Genomic DNA, 16,755 nt, shown 5'->3' with positions numbered 1-16,755 from the left:
GACGTTTTGGCCACTGATTTCAATGGGGCCAAGGTTTCAACACTGTCTTTTGGGAAAGTAAGCAGGAAGCTGAACTAGCATGCAGAGAATTAACATGAAACTTAATGTGTGGAGAAAAAGAAGTGGGGTTTTTTGGGGGTTTTTTTGTTTGTTTGTTTGTTTGTTTGTTGTTTTTTAATTCCATATGATATATGAAAGAAATGGAAAAGCCAACACACAAGCTAATTTTTAGGTAGCCCGCTCATATATCAACAGCAGCAGAGCCACAAAGCACCATGAACTGGCCCAGCTTACCTAGAACTCTGGTGCACTCTTAGCTGCTGGGGGTGATGCCACTGCACATTCCCAAATTAACTTTTAACCAGCTACTTCAGGCACATCTGCAAAATTGCAGTCATTGCTGTAGGCCACAGTACAGCATACCCTTAAGCGTTTTCAAGATGGTATTTCCACCATCAGTGCTTTTACTGAGCTAGGTTATTTATGCAAAACAAAATAGTATACAAAATGGCATGTTTTGATTAGCTATGATCATGTTCATGCAGATGCATCTGACATAAAATATAAGACGACTTTTTTTTTTTCTTTTTTCCACAGTACGTGCATTCAGTTCCAGCTAGAAGATCACAAAAAGTCCCATATAAGTATCACTTAAGCTGTCTTTAGATGAATAGAAGCAAATCACAAAGCATAAACATATATACATGGTATATTTTTATTGAAATAAAAGAATATTCTTACTTTCAGGTGTACTATCCAACATAATCCTTGAAGAAAATACAAATCTCAAATTTTTAACATTCGTATTTTTCTCTGAAAATCTTCATATACAAACACGTGCCCCAGTATTTAAGTACTTCCTTACAAATGGTTGCTATCTCCCATAAGACTCCGCAACAGCCTTCATACATTCAAATTTCCAGGGCAGACCTACCTCTGACTAGAAGCCTGAGCAGAAAGTTCAGGATGTGCCCAGTTAAAGAAATGTCAGCTGCGACTCAAAAGGAACTGTAAATTTCTGGGGAGGAGCAGTGAAGTAACCCACATGAAGGTCCTTTATTTGGGCTTGAATACCCTTAGAACTCCCTGCAAATTTTCTACCTGTACTACTATAGGTGAAATCAAGCAACTATTTACCTAATCACATACATATTTTGGCATTTTAACGGACTATCCTTTTCCTTGAATTTCAGTAGGAAGAGCAGTAGGGTAAGACTAAAATCAATGGTGGGTCCTATACATCAATGATTAACAAAAACTGATGCTTCCAAACTTGGAATTCATACCCTCTACTATTTATTTATAATCAAAACGGTTGGAAAATTCATATTCAAACTTATTTTTGTTCAAATGTTGAAGGTCCAGGAAAGCTTGAGAGAAAATTTAGCAACAATTAATCAATCATTCTATATATAACTTCAAATAGCACACGGCAAAGAGGATGAGCATCTTCATTAAAGCAAAGCAGGGCAATGAAAATGATACTGTTAATTGAATATGATCACTGAACAAAAAACACCACTTAGGCTTAAAATCAAAACTCTGTAAAGCCTCTGTCACTGAAAGCTGTTGCCTTACTACTTGCTACCTGCACAGAATGGAAACGAGCAAGAATTTTGCTACTAAAACAAAACAATTTCTCCCAATTACAGTATCACACTAATAAGCAACATCAGGAAAAAAGCCCACTACCTCATCATGCCAGTAATCATCCATCTGGTGAGGTTTATTCTTTCAATTAAATTAGAAAAATGTTTTGTCTACTATACACAGTGTTACAATTTGCTGTTTTACCTGCAGTCAGGTTGTGTGAAATAGAAGTGGTACCGTGGTGCTGAAATCATCTTACCCCTGTTTCACCTCACACAGCAATAAAAAACATCTTTAGAAATATGGCAATTGCCTGTACAACTCTCTAGCTACTGACACACACAACCTTTAAGGAAATCCCGTGGAATCCTTGATGACAACTGGAAAGTCAGGAGGTTAGGTTTCAAAGCTTCAGAGTTGATTTTCTGAAAAACTCTTTTTTCCATTACGCGTTGAACTGAGAAAATTTCGTTAACCAACAGGGAAAATATTCAGGAGTCTGATAGTCTTGACTAATTTTATCAAGAAATTTATAAATGATCGGTTTGGCTTGCGACAGAACAGGATGAGCAAAAGTCTAAGTGGAATTGGCTATATAAATGGGTTGGGTTTTTTTTTTTTTTTGGCAATTTGCTTCTCAGAGTGTAGCAGACTTGCTCCAACGAAATGTTTGCATAAATCAGCATATAAAGTTGATGACATTTAGTCACAGTTAATTTCCTGCTCATCACATTCATTCATTAGGTTCTGTCTATATAAAGAGAAAAATGCTGGTATGGTAGATCCCAGTATCTCACTTTACAAATAAAAAAAGTAAATATTCCCATATTTTCTTTTCAGATAAAAATGTGCAATCTCAATGCTTGGTGGTACCTTGCTGTGCAGTTATACAGCTATTCCCTCACAAAACATAGAGATGTGTTGTTACAAGCATACCCACAAAACAGTAATTTTTAAAACAGAATTCTACTTCATGGAGAATTTGCGGGAATGCAGAAGGAAGACAAGTGCTCAAGAGGCATTGCTGGCTGGTTGGCTCCTGGAATTAAGCTGAGATTCCTCAGATAAAATTTGGGCTAAAATAAATTGAATAGGAAGTCTCTAATTGACTTCAAGTCTTGTACTGACTTTCAGTGCTAATCTCTATTTTCCGCTATCATTAACAACCTGAGTAACTGAGGCAGAGATGAAGTACTTCTCTACAAAAGTATATAAAATCACAAGCTACCTGACAAGGCCATCGAAGACTAGATGCCCCATTTCACATTGAAAAGGCATCGTATTAACTGCAAAGTGCTAATTAATTCTTTAGCAACCATCCTTCTTGCAGGCTCCAGTTGACGAAGGGTTCCCTGTTCAGACCAGAAGTTGTCCAGCATTACAGCTTTTGTACACGCATCAGGAGCAAGCACAGAGGTCAAGCACTCTTTAAGAAGGATCACAACGGCATTTAGTCCACGTTAAGCCTGTAATTCAATACCAATACTTTCTAATCAATACACTACTTCACAGCTGTAGCTGACAGAGCTAAACTGATAGGATCTGCTCAGCTAACATACATTTAAACCTAAATAGAAACATTTCATTGGAGTTTATTGTCGACACTGAATGAAGACCTACATAGGCAATGAACTGTAACATTTAACCAGAGACAACGGAAAAGATTACTGAAGAAAAGTACCATTAATATACTGAAAGATGTAAATAAAATTAGCAATGCCGCACAGATCTCAGTGCATGAAACTTGTATACTTCATCTAATTTCTCTTACGCCTAATCATGGCATTATCTTCTTTAAAATAGAACAGCTAAAACAGTTCAGCGTTGTTACTTTCCCACATTATGGGCCACCAGGTTTAGCATCACAGTAGATACCGTATTTATTTCCTGCCTCAGAGTACCTATGGCTATGTGTCAAGACAGAATCGGAAGATGAGGAGGACCTTGTTACACAGGGTCCTATGTACCTAACTTGCAATGCAGGAAATGCTCCGTTTCCTTATTCACTGGGCTGCAAACCATTGAAGAAACATTTATGATCTACTGATGCCATCATGGTTTACTATGATATTATTGTGGACCTTTGAGGCCCTCAAAATGGCTCTAAAAGAGTATAAATCTGAAACCATTAAGATATGAGAAAACACTATATTGTCATAGGCTCCATAGGTATTACCCTGATTAGCAGAGAACAAAGTCTCCTACTTCACCTCTAGTTTTGCAGAATTGTAAGAGCAGGAAGAAAGAAAAAAAAACAACCTAAACAACCAACCAAAAAAACCCCAAACATTAAACATGACAAAAGTTATACTGTGTTATGGGTTTCATTTTTCATAAGCATGATGCCAAGACATTATGAGCCAAAACATCTAAAGGATATTCAGCTATCCTGCCACGGAAGGATATTCCTGCCTTGTGTAAATTCTTTACATTATGAAAGTGTATCAGCTTATGCATCCACTTAGGATATTAATGGTCTTGCAAAAAAACTATAGTGGCTGCTGGTCTGCCCATTAATAATATCAGACCTTCCAGCTATGCCTTTGAAAAGTAAAGTTGAAATAAAATTGAAATAGATGCTATGGCATGACACACAGCTCTCAAGAAGACCTTCTATGTGATTACATCAAAAGCTATTGTAATTTATATTGAGACTTGAACAAATAACGTCTCCCTCTTTTCCCTCCCAATCTAATATCCACGTTCCAATGAGTGCTGCTAACAGCATTTGGCAGAGCTGTTCCAGTGCTTTGACCTGAAACCAGAAAGAAAAATCTCAAGCACGTTGTTAACAGGTTAAGTGAGATAAAACACCAGTCCTCAAGAATACAGAGAAGATTTTAGACTAAAAATTGTAAGACAAAAAAGTTACTTCTACAAAAATTTCTAACCTTCAGGTCTGCACTTAAATAGTCTGATGACAGCTTTATTTTTTTTTTTTTTAAAAGAAGTTTGAATAGTCAGTTACATAAGACTAGCTCCCTCCACATAGACACATTATAGCTGAAGTAGAAGCTGCCTCTGTTCACTTGTCACTATGTAAACAACCCTATTTAATTATTTTCTAAAAGCTACTTACAGGTACAGAAAAGATTATATAAAAGATCTGAGGCTAAAAGTCAAGACTGAGCTTCTCCTTGACAAAATTCTCTCAAATATCCTAGATTCCACAGTTAATTATTCTGTTGGGACTATGTAATCTTAAACAACAAATAGCTTTCAGGTCTCAGTGAAGTGTCAGGCATGTCACTGTCTCACAGTATCCAGAGTTCCTACAGAGTTTAATAAGTCTCCTAGTTGATTTTCAGAAGCTATTTTAAAATGCTTCTTTCCTGAAATCAGAAAGCAGAGTATAGACCTATAGCATGCACCATTATAATTTGACACGAGTCAGGATCTTGCTTGAACACTTTTGTCTACAATCTCATGTCATTACAGTCAAGACAAGGAAGCACCAAAGTTTACAAACTGTTGTCCACTCTGGTCTGCAGAGTCCCAGAGGGCCTGTTTAACTTCCCAGCACTACCTCTTCATAGATATTTCCTTTCCCCAGAATAAGCTTCTGGGGACAGTTGTGACTTTTTGTTTACACCCCCTCTTCCCCTCCAAATTTCCTTTGAATTCCACTTTACTTAATACACACATTTTGTCAAGACCTTTCCTATTAATCAGCAATAATGAAATTTATTCACATCACCTAAACTAGACCAATAAGAAAGCAAAGGAGAGCCATAAAATGCAGAAGCAAAAAAGGCAGCGAAAAGAAATTCCAATCAATTTTCTAGCATTATACTAAAGAGATGTTTTAAAAAAAAAAAAAAAAAAAGAGAAAAATGTTATGAGCACTGTAGTCAAACAATACATAATCAAATAAAGTAGCATCTATTTTCTCCTTACTACTACACTGATCATCATTTAACCAAGATGAAAAACCAAGTTCCCTGTAGGAATCTGCGTGAAGGGAAAATTAAGACACCCACTTTTCACACAAGGATCTCTGACTTTAGATGATCACAGAATTTAAGACACTCTATGAATACAAAAAAATCCCAAACTATGCAGGAGGACATTATGACAACCTCATCAACTAAAAATGAGGAGACATTTATGTTATGACTACGTGTTGCCTCTGAACTGTAACAGCTTTTCCAGGCTAGAATGTGAAAATAGACCTTTAAAGCTTATATAATTTTGAAAAAGAGCGCATTCGTACAATCATACCTATTTCCACATAGCGGTTTGGAAGGTCACGCATTTCACTGGCATGCCGTTCTTTTACTGAGCAAATCTAGGAAACAGATATTTGGATCATTATGATGAACAAATTGTAATTCCTAAAATGATACTAACTTTTCTCAGAAATTCCTTTTTTTTTTTTTTTTTAATGAGGCATTTCTCAGACATGCATTTCGGTATTTTGAAAAACACAGGCTGTAAAACAGTGACAATGCATCACTGAAGAAGAAAACCAGACAGGAAAGTTGTAGCTGTAGTTCACAGCTTTATGCATATACTGGGAGAGGAGAAGGAAGATGGACCACACAAGAGAAATCTGAAAACATCTGTTCACTATGATTTCTTCATAGTTGCATATATGTGAGTTTGGTTTTGGTAACTCCTCACACTTTGTGTCTCATTACCTTACAATTTCAGTAAGAATATGCTACTGCAACTCCCAATAATAGAAGGAGAGTATGTACACATAAAGAAATACAAATACCCAAATGTTGTGAAGCACGCACAATACAAGGGGGAAGACAGATGCCAAACTTACGATAAACCTCCTCATTTGTAAAACTCTAAGTTTAATGCTCCAAAAGCTTTTTACACTTCACCTACTTCACTTTACCCTCCCTTTCCATCTACTCCTACCAAGCACTTCTCATTTCCCACTGTGCAGTGATGTAGCAGTCTGTTATTAGAAAACACCTAACAGGCTGCTAACAGACTCATGTCTGGTGCTGGTTTGAACAAATCAGTCAGTCTGCAACGCACAAGTTCGACATGCCAGTTCCCTGCTGAAAGCAGAACAAACCCCCAAGCAGCCTGTCCCCGACCCCACCTCTTTCTTTTTCCCCCATAGTTGACCGAAATTACGTGGCTGTTTCAGCAGTCACCACCTCCTCCACCCCCAAAACAATCCCCTTCAAAAATACCTCATGGTAAGTTGTTCTTCCTTAATGCTAATCAAAAGAAACAAATTCAACAGCCCACTAAAAGCTTTCAAAAGAGGAAATCTCTCCAAGGCACAGGGGAGAGAAGTGTCCCTGAGGATTACATTCGCTGCGTGCTCACACAGAGAGATCTGTCTGACCGCTGGGTGTCTATCACTCCTCCTCCTCCTCATGAGGGTCAGTTCAATGACATTTCTATGGCAGCAGGAGTTCTGCACACTGTAGTCAAACCAAATTCTATTTTTTTCGATTGTCTTTGCTTTTCAGAAATAATCCTCTGTTTGTCTGTGATAACAGCAAGCATTTATTACAAAGACAGGTAATTGCACCTTTACTGAATTTCCCCAGCCAATAATCAGCGTTAAATTATCCTTCCAGCAAAGGCTGCAGGGATACATATCTGGGCGAAGGCTTATGTCATCTCGAGGCACATTGGTAATTCTTTGCTTGGAGATCATGTCGAGTATTTTCACGCCCTGAAAGTTTAAATACAAGAGAACTTTATTCAGTATGACAAACTCCTACTCACCACATCCCATATATTATTTTGTACGCTAAGGCAGTCATAGCAGTTTATGGCATAAGTTTCAGGGTATGGCTGAGCGTGCCAACAGAAAAAGCTGTTGATACAAAGACCCATCTAACCCAGGAGGTGACAGAAGGAACGAAGGGATTAGAGTAAGTTAGATATTTTAAATTCACATGCCAAATGAAAAGATATAATAAGCGAATGAGTGACAGATTAGCAACAGTTCAGCTTGTTGGTCTGCTGCTACTACTGGAAAAAATCCCAGCTCTTCCACAACAGCCCCTGTAGAGAAGCAGAAATTCCCACCTTGGAAAAAGAAAAGATGTGAAGCAACAGTTCATTAAGATAAATGAGGCCAATCTGTACTTCTCCAGAAATGCATTTCTACTCTAACGTTAAAACAGAAAAGCAAGCATATTTAAATGATGGTTGGTTTTGTATGCTGAGATTTTACACTGCCTCCTCAGGAAATCTCCCAAACTAACAGAACAAAAAGTTTAAAGAAAGGAAGATTAAAGTCATTGGGGGGGGGGAAGAGCCATTAATCAGATTTTTCCATGCCATTTAGAAAAGGTGAGCTATAACCTTTGCAATAGCAAAATGGAGATTAATTTCATGTTAAGTAATGACTTGTTCTTAGTGATTTAAAAACAAAAGTCCCCAAAATAAACCAAAGCATTTTAGTAGATATTTCCTTTAAGCTCAGTGAGCAGAAAAAACAACTCGCATGATCACAGAAAAGGGGATTGAAGAAACCTTGAAAGGTCAGCGTCCAGGATGCCATTCCATGTTAGAATTTTTCTAGTGAGAAAAATGATTTAAAAGATTCTCCTACCTGCTTCTGTTCCCCCCCCCAAGTTTCTATGTCCCCAGCTGTACAGATTCAACTGTTTTTAAGTCAAAGAGTCTAAACATGAGGGTCATGGTGTAAGCCAGGTTTTGCCTTTTTTTCTTTTTTTTTTTTTCTTTTTTTTTTTTTTCCCTTTTTTTAAAATCAGAAGGACCAATAAGTGGTATAGGCGTATGCTGAGTTTTTTCTCCAGTGATCTTTGTCACTGAAGAACTGTGAGCATGGGACACACTCCTATTCACATCTCCTAAGTTAACAGCCATCAAGGTTTCAGAAAAAAAAAAAAAAAAAAAAAGAAAAATTAACAACTTACACACAGCACCTGCAACACACAGAGCCCAGATCTCTGGGTAGTATAAACAAGGAGCTTACGTTTTGTGTTTTCTAAGCTCATCTGATAACATTTGCAATCTTGCTTGAACTGGACTTTAATAAAGTTGTCTTTTATTAATCTTACCAGTTTGTCTTCAAGGATGATTTTCAGATAAAAGTGACCCATATCACACTTTTGTTTTTTCTACAAGGCAGTAAATCCTACATGGGATAGACTAGCTTACATTTCAAGTGCCTTTCAAACCACTAGCATAGGATCCTCTATAATTAAAAGTATGCCATTTGCATCATGAACCAAAAGGACTTCCAGAGTCAACTTCATATCATAAAGGAGCCTAAAACCTGTTCAAATGGGAGTTAGGCAGTCTAATGCCTCTAAGGATTTGGTCCTCAGGTGTCTCAGTTTGTAGAACTTACACTCTTGGTCATGGAGGAAGGAGAGGAGGGCACAGCAGCAAACATGGGTTACCTGAGCATCTGACAAGCAGAATTAGACCTTGCCTAAATAACCTGAGGCCCATCTCAGAATACCCAATGTCTTGACAAGCTCACATACAGTGTGCCAAAAAAAAAAAAAAAAAAAAAAAAAAAGGCATAAGAAAATAAAAACTAGGGGGCCTCACACAGACAGTAAGAAGCAAGGCTATAAAAGATTTTCTCTGACTTTGAGAGAAAAAAATGGAATACAAAACCTAGCTAGAGGGTAGAGAAATTTTTAAAAAGGTAAAGGGGGAAGGGAAGGGAAAGGCCAATAACCAAATATATTAATCTTTTGGAGGGCAAGTGTCATTTCATTTTTCATTGAAAGATAGGCCCTGACCATGACTTTTTGTCTCTGACAGATGGCTCTCAACATTTTATTAGTATTCTGTGTTCTGATGTGGCACATCATCTCCAGGGATAGCTCTCCTCCTATCTATTCCCAGCAGATTCACCTAGAATACATATTTTAATTGCATGGCTCTGAAAAGAACAAAACCTTCAAAAGAGCTAATGTTATGATGATCAAGCACTCATTGAAATTTCAATTCTAATGCAGTTATTAAAGGGGAGTAAATAAACAAAAGTCCACCTCTAACAATTTCATATCAAACTGGGTTTGAAAGGAATAAAAGAACAATGGCTTTAAAATATTTTAATAAATGCTTCCCTTCAGGAGGGAAAAACAACAGAAGGAAAAAACCTAGTGTTTCAGAAGCACTTTCCCCATATTTTAAAATAAGACTTTGGAATTTAGACATGATACACACTTAAAAACATATCCCTCACTGCTGAGCTTTAAAACACAGACCTTGACCCATCAATTAGATATACAGTGATAGGTGAAATGCAACACTCAGCATGAAAGCAATGGTTCCCTTTAAAATATGAATTACACTTAGAAGAAAAAGGGCCTATTTTCTCCTAAGTCTAGCCTTTTCTAGAGGCCTACCAAAATGAGAAATTATAACTATCATTTTTTTATAATCTGCAACATTAAAAGCGCATATAATAATGTCACTCCAGTACAAATTACAAAATCCAGACAGGTTAGGGTTTTTTTGGGGGGGATGGTGAGGGTGGTGAAGTTTTGGGTTTTTTTTCAATAAAGAAGATTTATGTTGGCATTCCTTTCTCGGACAGTTTGCTTCAATACGTTGCAGTGGTCAAAACTCTGCTAGACAACAGTGTACAGCAGCACACCCCCCCAACAGTGGTATGTAGAACTACGTTTCTTAATTTCTTCAGAAGTGGCAATCCTATGGTGAACACTGACTAGCCAGCACGAAATGCCAGAAGAAATGTCTACGAAGAAATGGGATCTAAAACACTATCCTTCAATGCCTTTTATACTCAATTCTTCAAATGTACCATTTTTCAATGGAATACTTTGGCAATTAACACTAAAACATTTCATATAGTGTAAGGCAGCAGTATTTTTGTTCATTTAACAGAGGTGACAAATACTTACCATATTATTGGCCCAAGCAATTAAGTGTCCTCTCCATTTTACATTTCTTATATTTCCTTCCCCTTCATGTAAAACTGAAGGCTTCCACCTATTCATCCAGCCTCTCTCATATAACAGCAACTATGAAGGAGTGCAACAAGAAATATTTCTGTGACACAGTGCTGTATGTAAACATGGGAGATATTTTTTGTTTCATTATCAAAAGCAACGAAAAATACACACCTATCACAAAGCAAAAGCAAATACAATCATTCTCATATAGTACATATACATTGAGAATCTTGTATACTGCAGAATTCAAGTTACTTTAATAATAATATTAATAAGCAAGCCTTCCACCAAGTTTCTCCAGAGAACAATAAGTATAATTATTTCCATTTTAAGGATAAAGAAATTAAGGCATTTGAGAACCTAAGCCTACAGCACTAGTGACAACACTTCAGAAAGCTGGTAAAGAAACCAGGCTGCCTCACACCTATCCACTGATCTGGTGATAGGTTCCCTTCTTCCCTCCAAAAAACAGGAGACAGGAAAAGCATCCCACATGTCTGGTGTAGTCAAAGAAAATAATTGAAGACTCCCAAGACTTTGGCCTTTTGCTTGGCCCCACATGGAATTACATGGCCTTCCACGGGGCTCTAGAGATGCTGTTAGTCCCACACGTGCAAACTGCACTGTACCACAAGTGCTGCTGATTGTAAAACTTGTGTGATTGGGAATCCCAGGTTCTCCAAATAGGGAAGGTATGCCAGAGTATCTAAATGCATAGGAGATGTTACAAAATGCTTTGCAGCAGCAAAGAAAAACCCAGCTACATGCAGACAGTTTGCATGACAGTCCAGCTCTTCTACCAGTTCCTCTATGGTTTTAGGAAGTTATTTAATAGGATTATAACATGGTATCACTTTGAGTGATGCAAAGTGCTGCGCTTGGAGGGATACCTAAGTAAGAAGCTGAAGCATCTACAAAGATCATACTCTAAGGCACCAGTCCTGCCAACTTTTGCATGAGTACACCCATGTACAGACACATGCACAACCTGAACCCGAGCTCACGAGTGCACAATGACCATTAAGAGGTGTAAAACTGCAACCTGCAAGGATGTTTACCATGCTAAACCCCAAATTAAGTGCCTATGTTGCTAATATTTCCTAAGATCCAGCGGTACACGTTTTTTTATATATGGTTTCCTCCTGCCCATATTTGCATAAATACATCAAATGATTAAGACACTAGTTGTTTAAAATAACATCTTTTCAAGAAATAAGGGGGTTTTAACGGCAATTACACAGACTGCTTCTCTCTCCTAAAGCCACAAGATGGCACTAAAAGACAAGTATTCTCTCCAAAAGTTTAAAGCAGTCACTACCTAGGACAGCCTATCAAGAAACTTTTGCGTGAAGTAGGCTGCAGACACCAAACTTCTCACTCAAGCTCATCTTGCCACTTTAACCCCACCCAAAATGACTCTGTGCCCTTCACATAGCTCACATGAAGGCCCACCTTTTAGACAGTCTAGGGTTTTTTCCCCACCTACAAAAAGGCTACTCAAAAAAATCCTTACAGAATACACTATTTTACAGCAACCAAGGCATGACACTGAAAGCAGGGGTAACGTCTACGCTCATAAGGCAGAGGAATGTGCCTTAGCAGGCTGGTAGGTGGATGTGAAGCACAGGAGCAGCCCTCAGCCCAAACTAATTAGCTGCACTCAGAAGCTGAGGATGTCATTAAAAACTAAGCACTGTGCTGATCCAGACTTGAAAATTACTTTTTTCCTAGTTCACAAACTCCTAAGGAGAGGCTCGATGGAAAAAGAACTCACTTGGATGCCTCTTTCAATACAGTCCAGTAAAGACAGCAGCAAATATATAGTATTTTCATCTGAACTTACTGGACAAGGCTGTGAAAACTGACGTGGATGATGTGAAAGGTTAAAACTTTCTGATGTCAATTATATTAACTGAACTTTGAATCTTTTCTGATTGTGACTGAATTGCGATTTAAATTTATTTATTATACAGAAGATCCAGAGCGAGCTTGGAATGACACTTCGCAGCTATTTTGTTACTGTTCATGGTTCGTGAACATCATGCTTTTTCAGGACTCTCTACCCAAGTAAGAAGCTGCAAAGAAAATATATGACCTGAGAAAGAACTGGTGAGGAGAAAAGAAAAAAAATAAAAGATCCTGCTCAACTCTAAGCACATGCTTAATTAAATTTTCAGACCAAGGCAGTAGAAGACAACAGTCTGGTATTGCCTTTAATAAAGATGGGAAGTGAATCTGCATCGCTGCAGCACCGAGAATTCCCCGTTTCACATCAGCAAGTGCAATAGGTCCAACACTGAAGCCAAAGGACATGCAACATCGTGGCTTCAAAAAAAAATTTCATCTCAAAACATGCTTTACTAATTTATCTGCAATAGAATTATCTGCATTTTATTGATATATGATATATTTATTATTTCTTACAGCAATGACACCTGGAAACTGAGTTTCTGGACCCAGAACTTTGCTATATGGTTTGGAACTGCTATCCACTGAATGCATCACTCTCAAAATAAGCAGCCTAATTTATTTCTTGGTCTTCCTTTCTGTCTTCATAATGTTTATCGCACCAGAAAGCCATTTAAAACTTGAAGAGAAACTAGACCCATAACAAAAATCTACTGTTTCTGAAAGGGTTCCTCCTGCCACCTCCCTCTCTTTTTGGTAAGGGAAAAATGTTTTAAGGCTTTACTTCCCATAAATCCCATATTTTGGCAGTCAGCATTCACAGTACTTATATTTCAACAGCAGCCACAAAAGTTAACTTTCTTGCATTCTCTGCAATACAGTTTATATTTTCCCCTTTTTTATTTGCTCTGGTAAATCTTTCTAGTCCTTTGTTACAATATAGTAGTGCTTAGAATGCACTTCTAGCATCTCTTGCATGTACCGTGACATGATAATATAGCTAAAATAAAGTAAAATAAACTTTGACTTCAAGGGTCCCCACCCACAATCCTTCACATTGCATTCTGATAGTTCACTACTTATTATTTTGTGAATCTTTTTAACTGCTTATGCTTGTCCACTGGATCATTAAGAAAAAAAGACATGCTGAAATGCATGAGACAAGAGGACGGTGCAGGACACATTTTGGTTTTAAAAACAAGTTGATATAATTCTCTTAGATTAGTGAATACATCTCTCTGTATCTTTCACTACCAGGAGACTGAGCTCTTTTTGGAGGAGGTTAAAACTCTATTCTAGAGTGCATCTGCGAAAGACAAAAGAGTCTAGTGCTTGTATTTAATAAAGCCTATCATGCCATTAGCATTAACACTAATTACATGTAATCCCAGTCTTTAAACTACGTACAGGAATTCTCAATCCTCTGAACAAAGAGGGCAATGATTACAGCTTTGGTAGTATCAATACGGTGAAGCAATTTAATTCAATTTCATCCCACTACCAAATACCACCTTCAAAACACAGAAATAAAGACGTCTATTGTCACGCAGTGAAAAGTTTCAAAGGAAACACACTTTTACTGATGCACTATGCACAGCATCATTGCTTTGTTTCAACATAGTGCCTTCTCTGTAAAGATCTGGAGGAGTTTTACAGAAGAAAAAGGCTGAGACTTCAGTTTGTAACTGAAGAGCCACCTTTCCCTTCCCTATCGCAGCACTGTTGGATTAGTTTTTATTCCACACAATAAGAATTAGAGAAAAAACTCCCTGTATTTTCCTTGTCCTGTTCTTTGTTTACCCGAGTGTGAAGATGTGCCTACCTGTGGCATTTGTTCTGGTTTTTGGCACCTGTGTCACCAATTCTCCCCTCAGCCAGGAAAGATCACAAAAACCTAAAATGCTACTGCCACAGTTACAAGTGATCACTATAGATATTTATTGTTTTCAGCATAAAAACATTTACAGGCACAGCTAAGATTAACAGATATGAGAGAGTAACACAGAACAGCATGCCACATGAAGACTTACTGTTTAATCGTGCATCCCTAGGAAAATATATAGCAACAATAAAAAATTATCACTTCTGTTTGGAACGGCGATGGACTGGATGAGCTCAAACGAGGCAGAGAATAATGTGAGCCTCAAGTTTTCAACTGAAGATAACTTTTCAAAACATTGTCACAAAATGCTGTTGTCGAAGGAGCTGGGGTGTGGATGGAGGGGAGGGCAGGAGGTGCAGTCAAGGGAAATCAAGCAAGGAGGCAGTTGCAGACAACAGCAGCATTGGGAGGTAAAGTGATGGCAACGGTGAGATACGAAACAGGAGCTGCTGCTGTAGTTCACGGACAGAGAAGCTAGAAATGTTGAGATGTTTAATACAAACAAATGCCATAGGACTTTTATTAGGCTGTACTTTTAATAACTCAACTGCTAGATTCCAGCTGTCACCTATTCACAAAGAGCTACAGAATTAACACCTTGGAAAGCAAGTCCTGCAGCCTTGCAGGCAGAGACACAAGCTCTCACACATTTCATATATTTAGATTCTCTTTGCTTGCCACCTCAGGCAATGAAAAAAGTTTTCTATGCAGACATTTGCAAAACACACAACTATAGATTACACACACACAGGACTACGATCCATTCTCTCTTTACACAAACCAAATTTGTTTGTTACAGCACAAGGAGAATGTTTTGTTTTTCGCGATAAGAAAGGTACATGCAAATAGTAATAAAGAAGAAATGTAAGCCAAATAATCTCCTTATGAAGCAAACAGCACATCGCTCCATATCAAAGTCTCATCTGCTCGATAATATGTGATACATCCTGGGCATTATACATCGTAGCAAGCAAATAGCAGACCTGTATTATTGTGGCTTGCTTGCTCCTACAGTTTGTTTCCTACTTATGGTAAATTATCCAAAGCATGGACAGAAATTGCCATAGTATTTACTCTTTCTTCACTTAAACCAGACCTTTGAGTATTTACTGACTGACATTTTATAGCTTACAAAGCAATCTGCCTTTCTTGTCTGGTTCTCTTCTACCCAACATAATGCCAAACAGCTGACTATCTGCTTTCTAAAAATGGACTGTGCTGCAAACAGCATCCTGACAATTTAATAATTTGTCAAAGTAGTCCAACCAGTTATTATGAAGTACATATCATAGGGTTCAGAGGTAAAGGTCATCTACTTACTCACAAAGCAAAGTGCATCTGCTGACACTAAAAAGCAGACAATTAAAAAAAAAAAATCTGAAACATTCCCTGGCAGACTTGACTTTAACATACAAATTCCACTACCCGTAACAGCAGTTGCAGATCCCTAAGAATGCTATTTCTCTTCCTGCTTGTGCATTGTTCACAATCTCTATCCTTTCTCTGTATATGACGTTGCTCCACCTGGAGTGGAAAGGAATGTAGAAGGTCTTGTTTTGTGTCTGAGGCAGGGGACACCATGGGTCCAGCCCAGAATTCTAGCACTGAAGTAGTATTTCAGATTTTTTTTTTTTTTTTAATAATGAGAAGTTTGCCCCAAGTAACACTAAGTTCTCTCTGCTTTTATAACAGACAAAGAAAAGAGAGTCAAAAGACTCTTTCAGCAAAAGAAATACAGACCCCATTAAAAATATGTTTTTATATTTATATTATATATATGGTGGAAATAGATATATTATGTAGATATAGACAGAGATAGATATAAAGATGTGACTGCTGACAGTCATAAGGTAAATTTTCAGTCTCATCTTGTTTCCCTAGCCCTTAAAATGTTTCAGATTGGATACTCAAATCAACACTTATTATACAAAATGCATGTCTTGGGCAAATAAGGAGCCCAATCCTTTAAGATACTGAATATCCTACTCCATACTAGCTTCAGAATTCATTTGCTTAATTGTGCTAGGTCCCCACTACCATGCTGGGTAGAGAACCACCCCAAAAACCTTAATTACTACATGTACAGCAGAGTGACTCAGTCACTCCAGAGGATTCACTGTCCTAGGAATTTTACTACAAAAACCTTTGTGTCTGGTTATTGATGTTAATCAAAGCATGAAACAGGGAGTCTCATCAATGCCTCTGCCAAGAAAGAAATCTCAAGTTGTCCTGCTCTCCAAAGTTACCTTTACGTAAGATGCAGTAGCTGATACCTTGACTTTGGAACTGAAATATCCTTCAGTCTTCTCTCTTTGTTAGTTCTGCCTCTTTAACCCTCTGGATATAATGGATACTCGAACTTTGCAATAACGTTCATTTAGTTGCTGTGTTGGGAAAGACCAGCACTGTAACGGTTAAACAAAGAACACCTTGTTTTCAGCTTTACCACCCTCACTTAGTTGGCTTTTACCCTGTTATTTTTTAAGA

The 16,755-nt window shown here is 37.7% G+C and overlaps 1 protein-coding gene across 4 annotated transcripts in view; it reads right to left on the bottom strand.

The window, feature by feature from the left end:
* The window catches only part of VPS41 (VPS41 subunit of HOPS complex), a 110,394-nt gene that overhangs the window by 43,536 nt on the left and 50,103 nt on the right, over positions 1 to 16,755 (bottom strand). For 3 of the 4 annotated variants that reach the window (XM_082303903.1, XM_082303904.1, XM_082303906.1), the window contains exons 8-10: positions 10,428 to 10,547; positions 7,094 to 7,240; positions 5,812 to 5,878 (exon numbers count right to left, since the gene is read on the bottom strand). In XM_082303903.1, the coding sequence (XP_082160029.1) occupies positions 5,812 to 5,878; positions 7,094 to 7,240; positions 10,428 to 10,547 (334 nt within the window). The remainder of the gene's footprint in view (positions 1 to 5,811; positions 5,879 to 7,093; positions 7,241 to 10,427; positions 10,548 to 16,755) is intronic. The other variant, XM_082303905.1, reaches the window with a different exon arrangement.

This window comes from Platalea leucorodia, assembly GCF_965183815.1.
Source record: "Platalea leucorodia genome assembly, chromosome: 1".
In the NCBI taxonomy this organism is placed as follows: domain Eukaryota; kingdom Metazoa; phylum Chordata; class Aves; order Pelecaniformes; family Threskiornithidae; genus Platalea; species Platalea leucorodia.
This window is presented reverse-complemented; position numbering and strand designations above follow the sequence as displayed.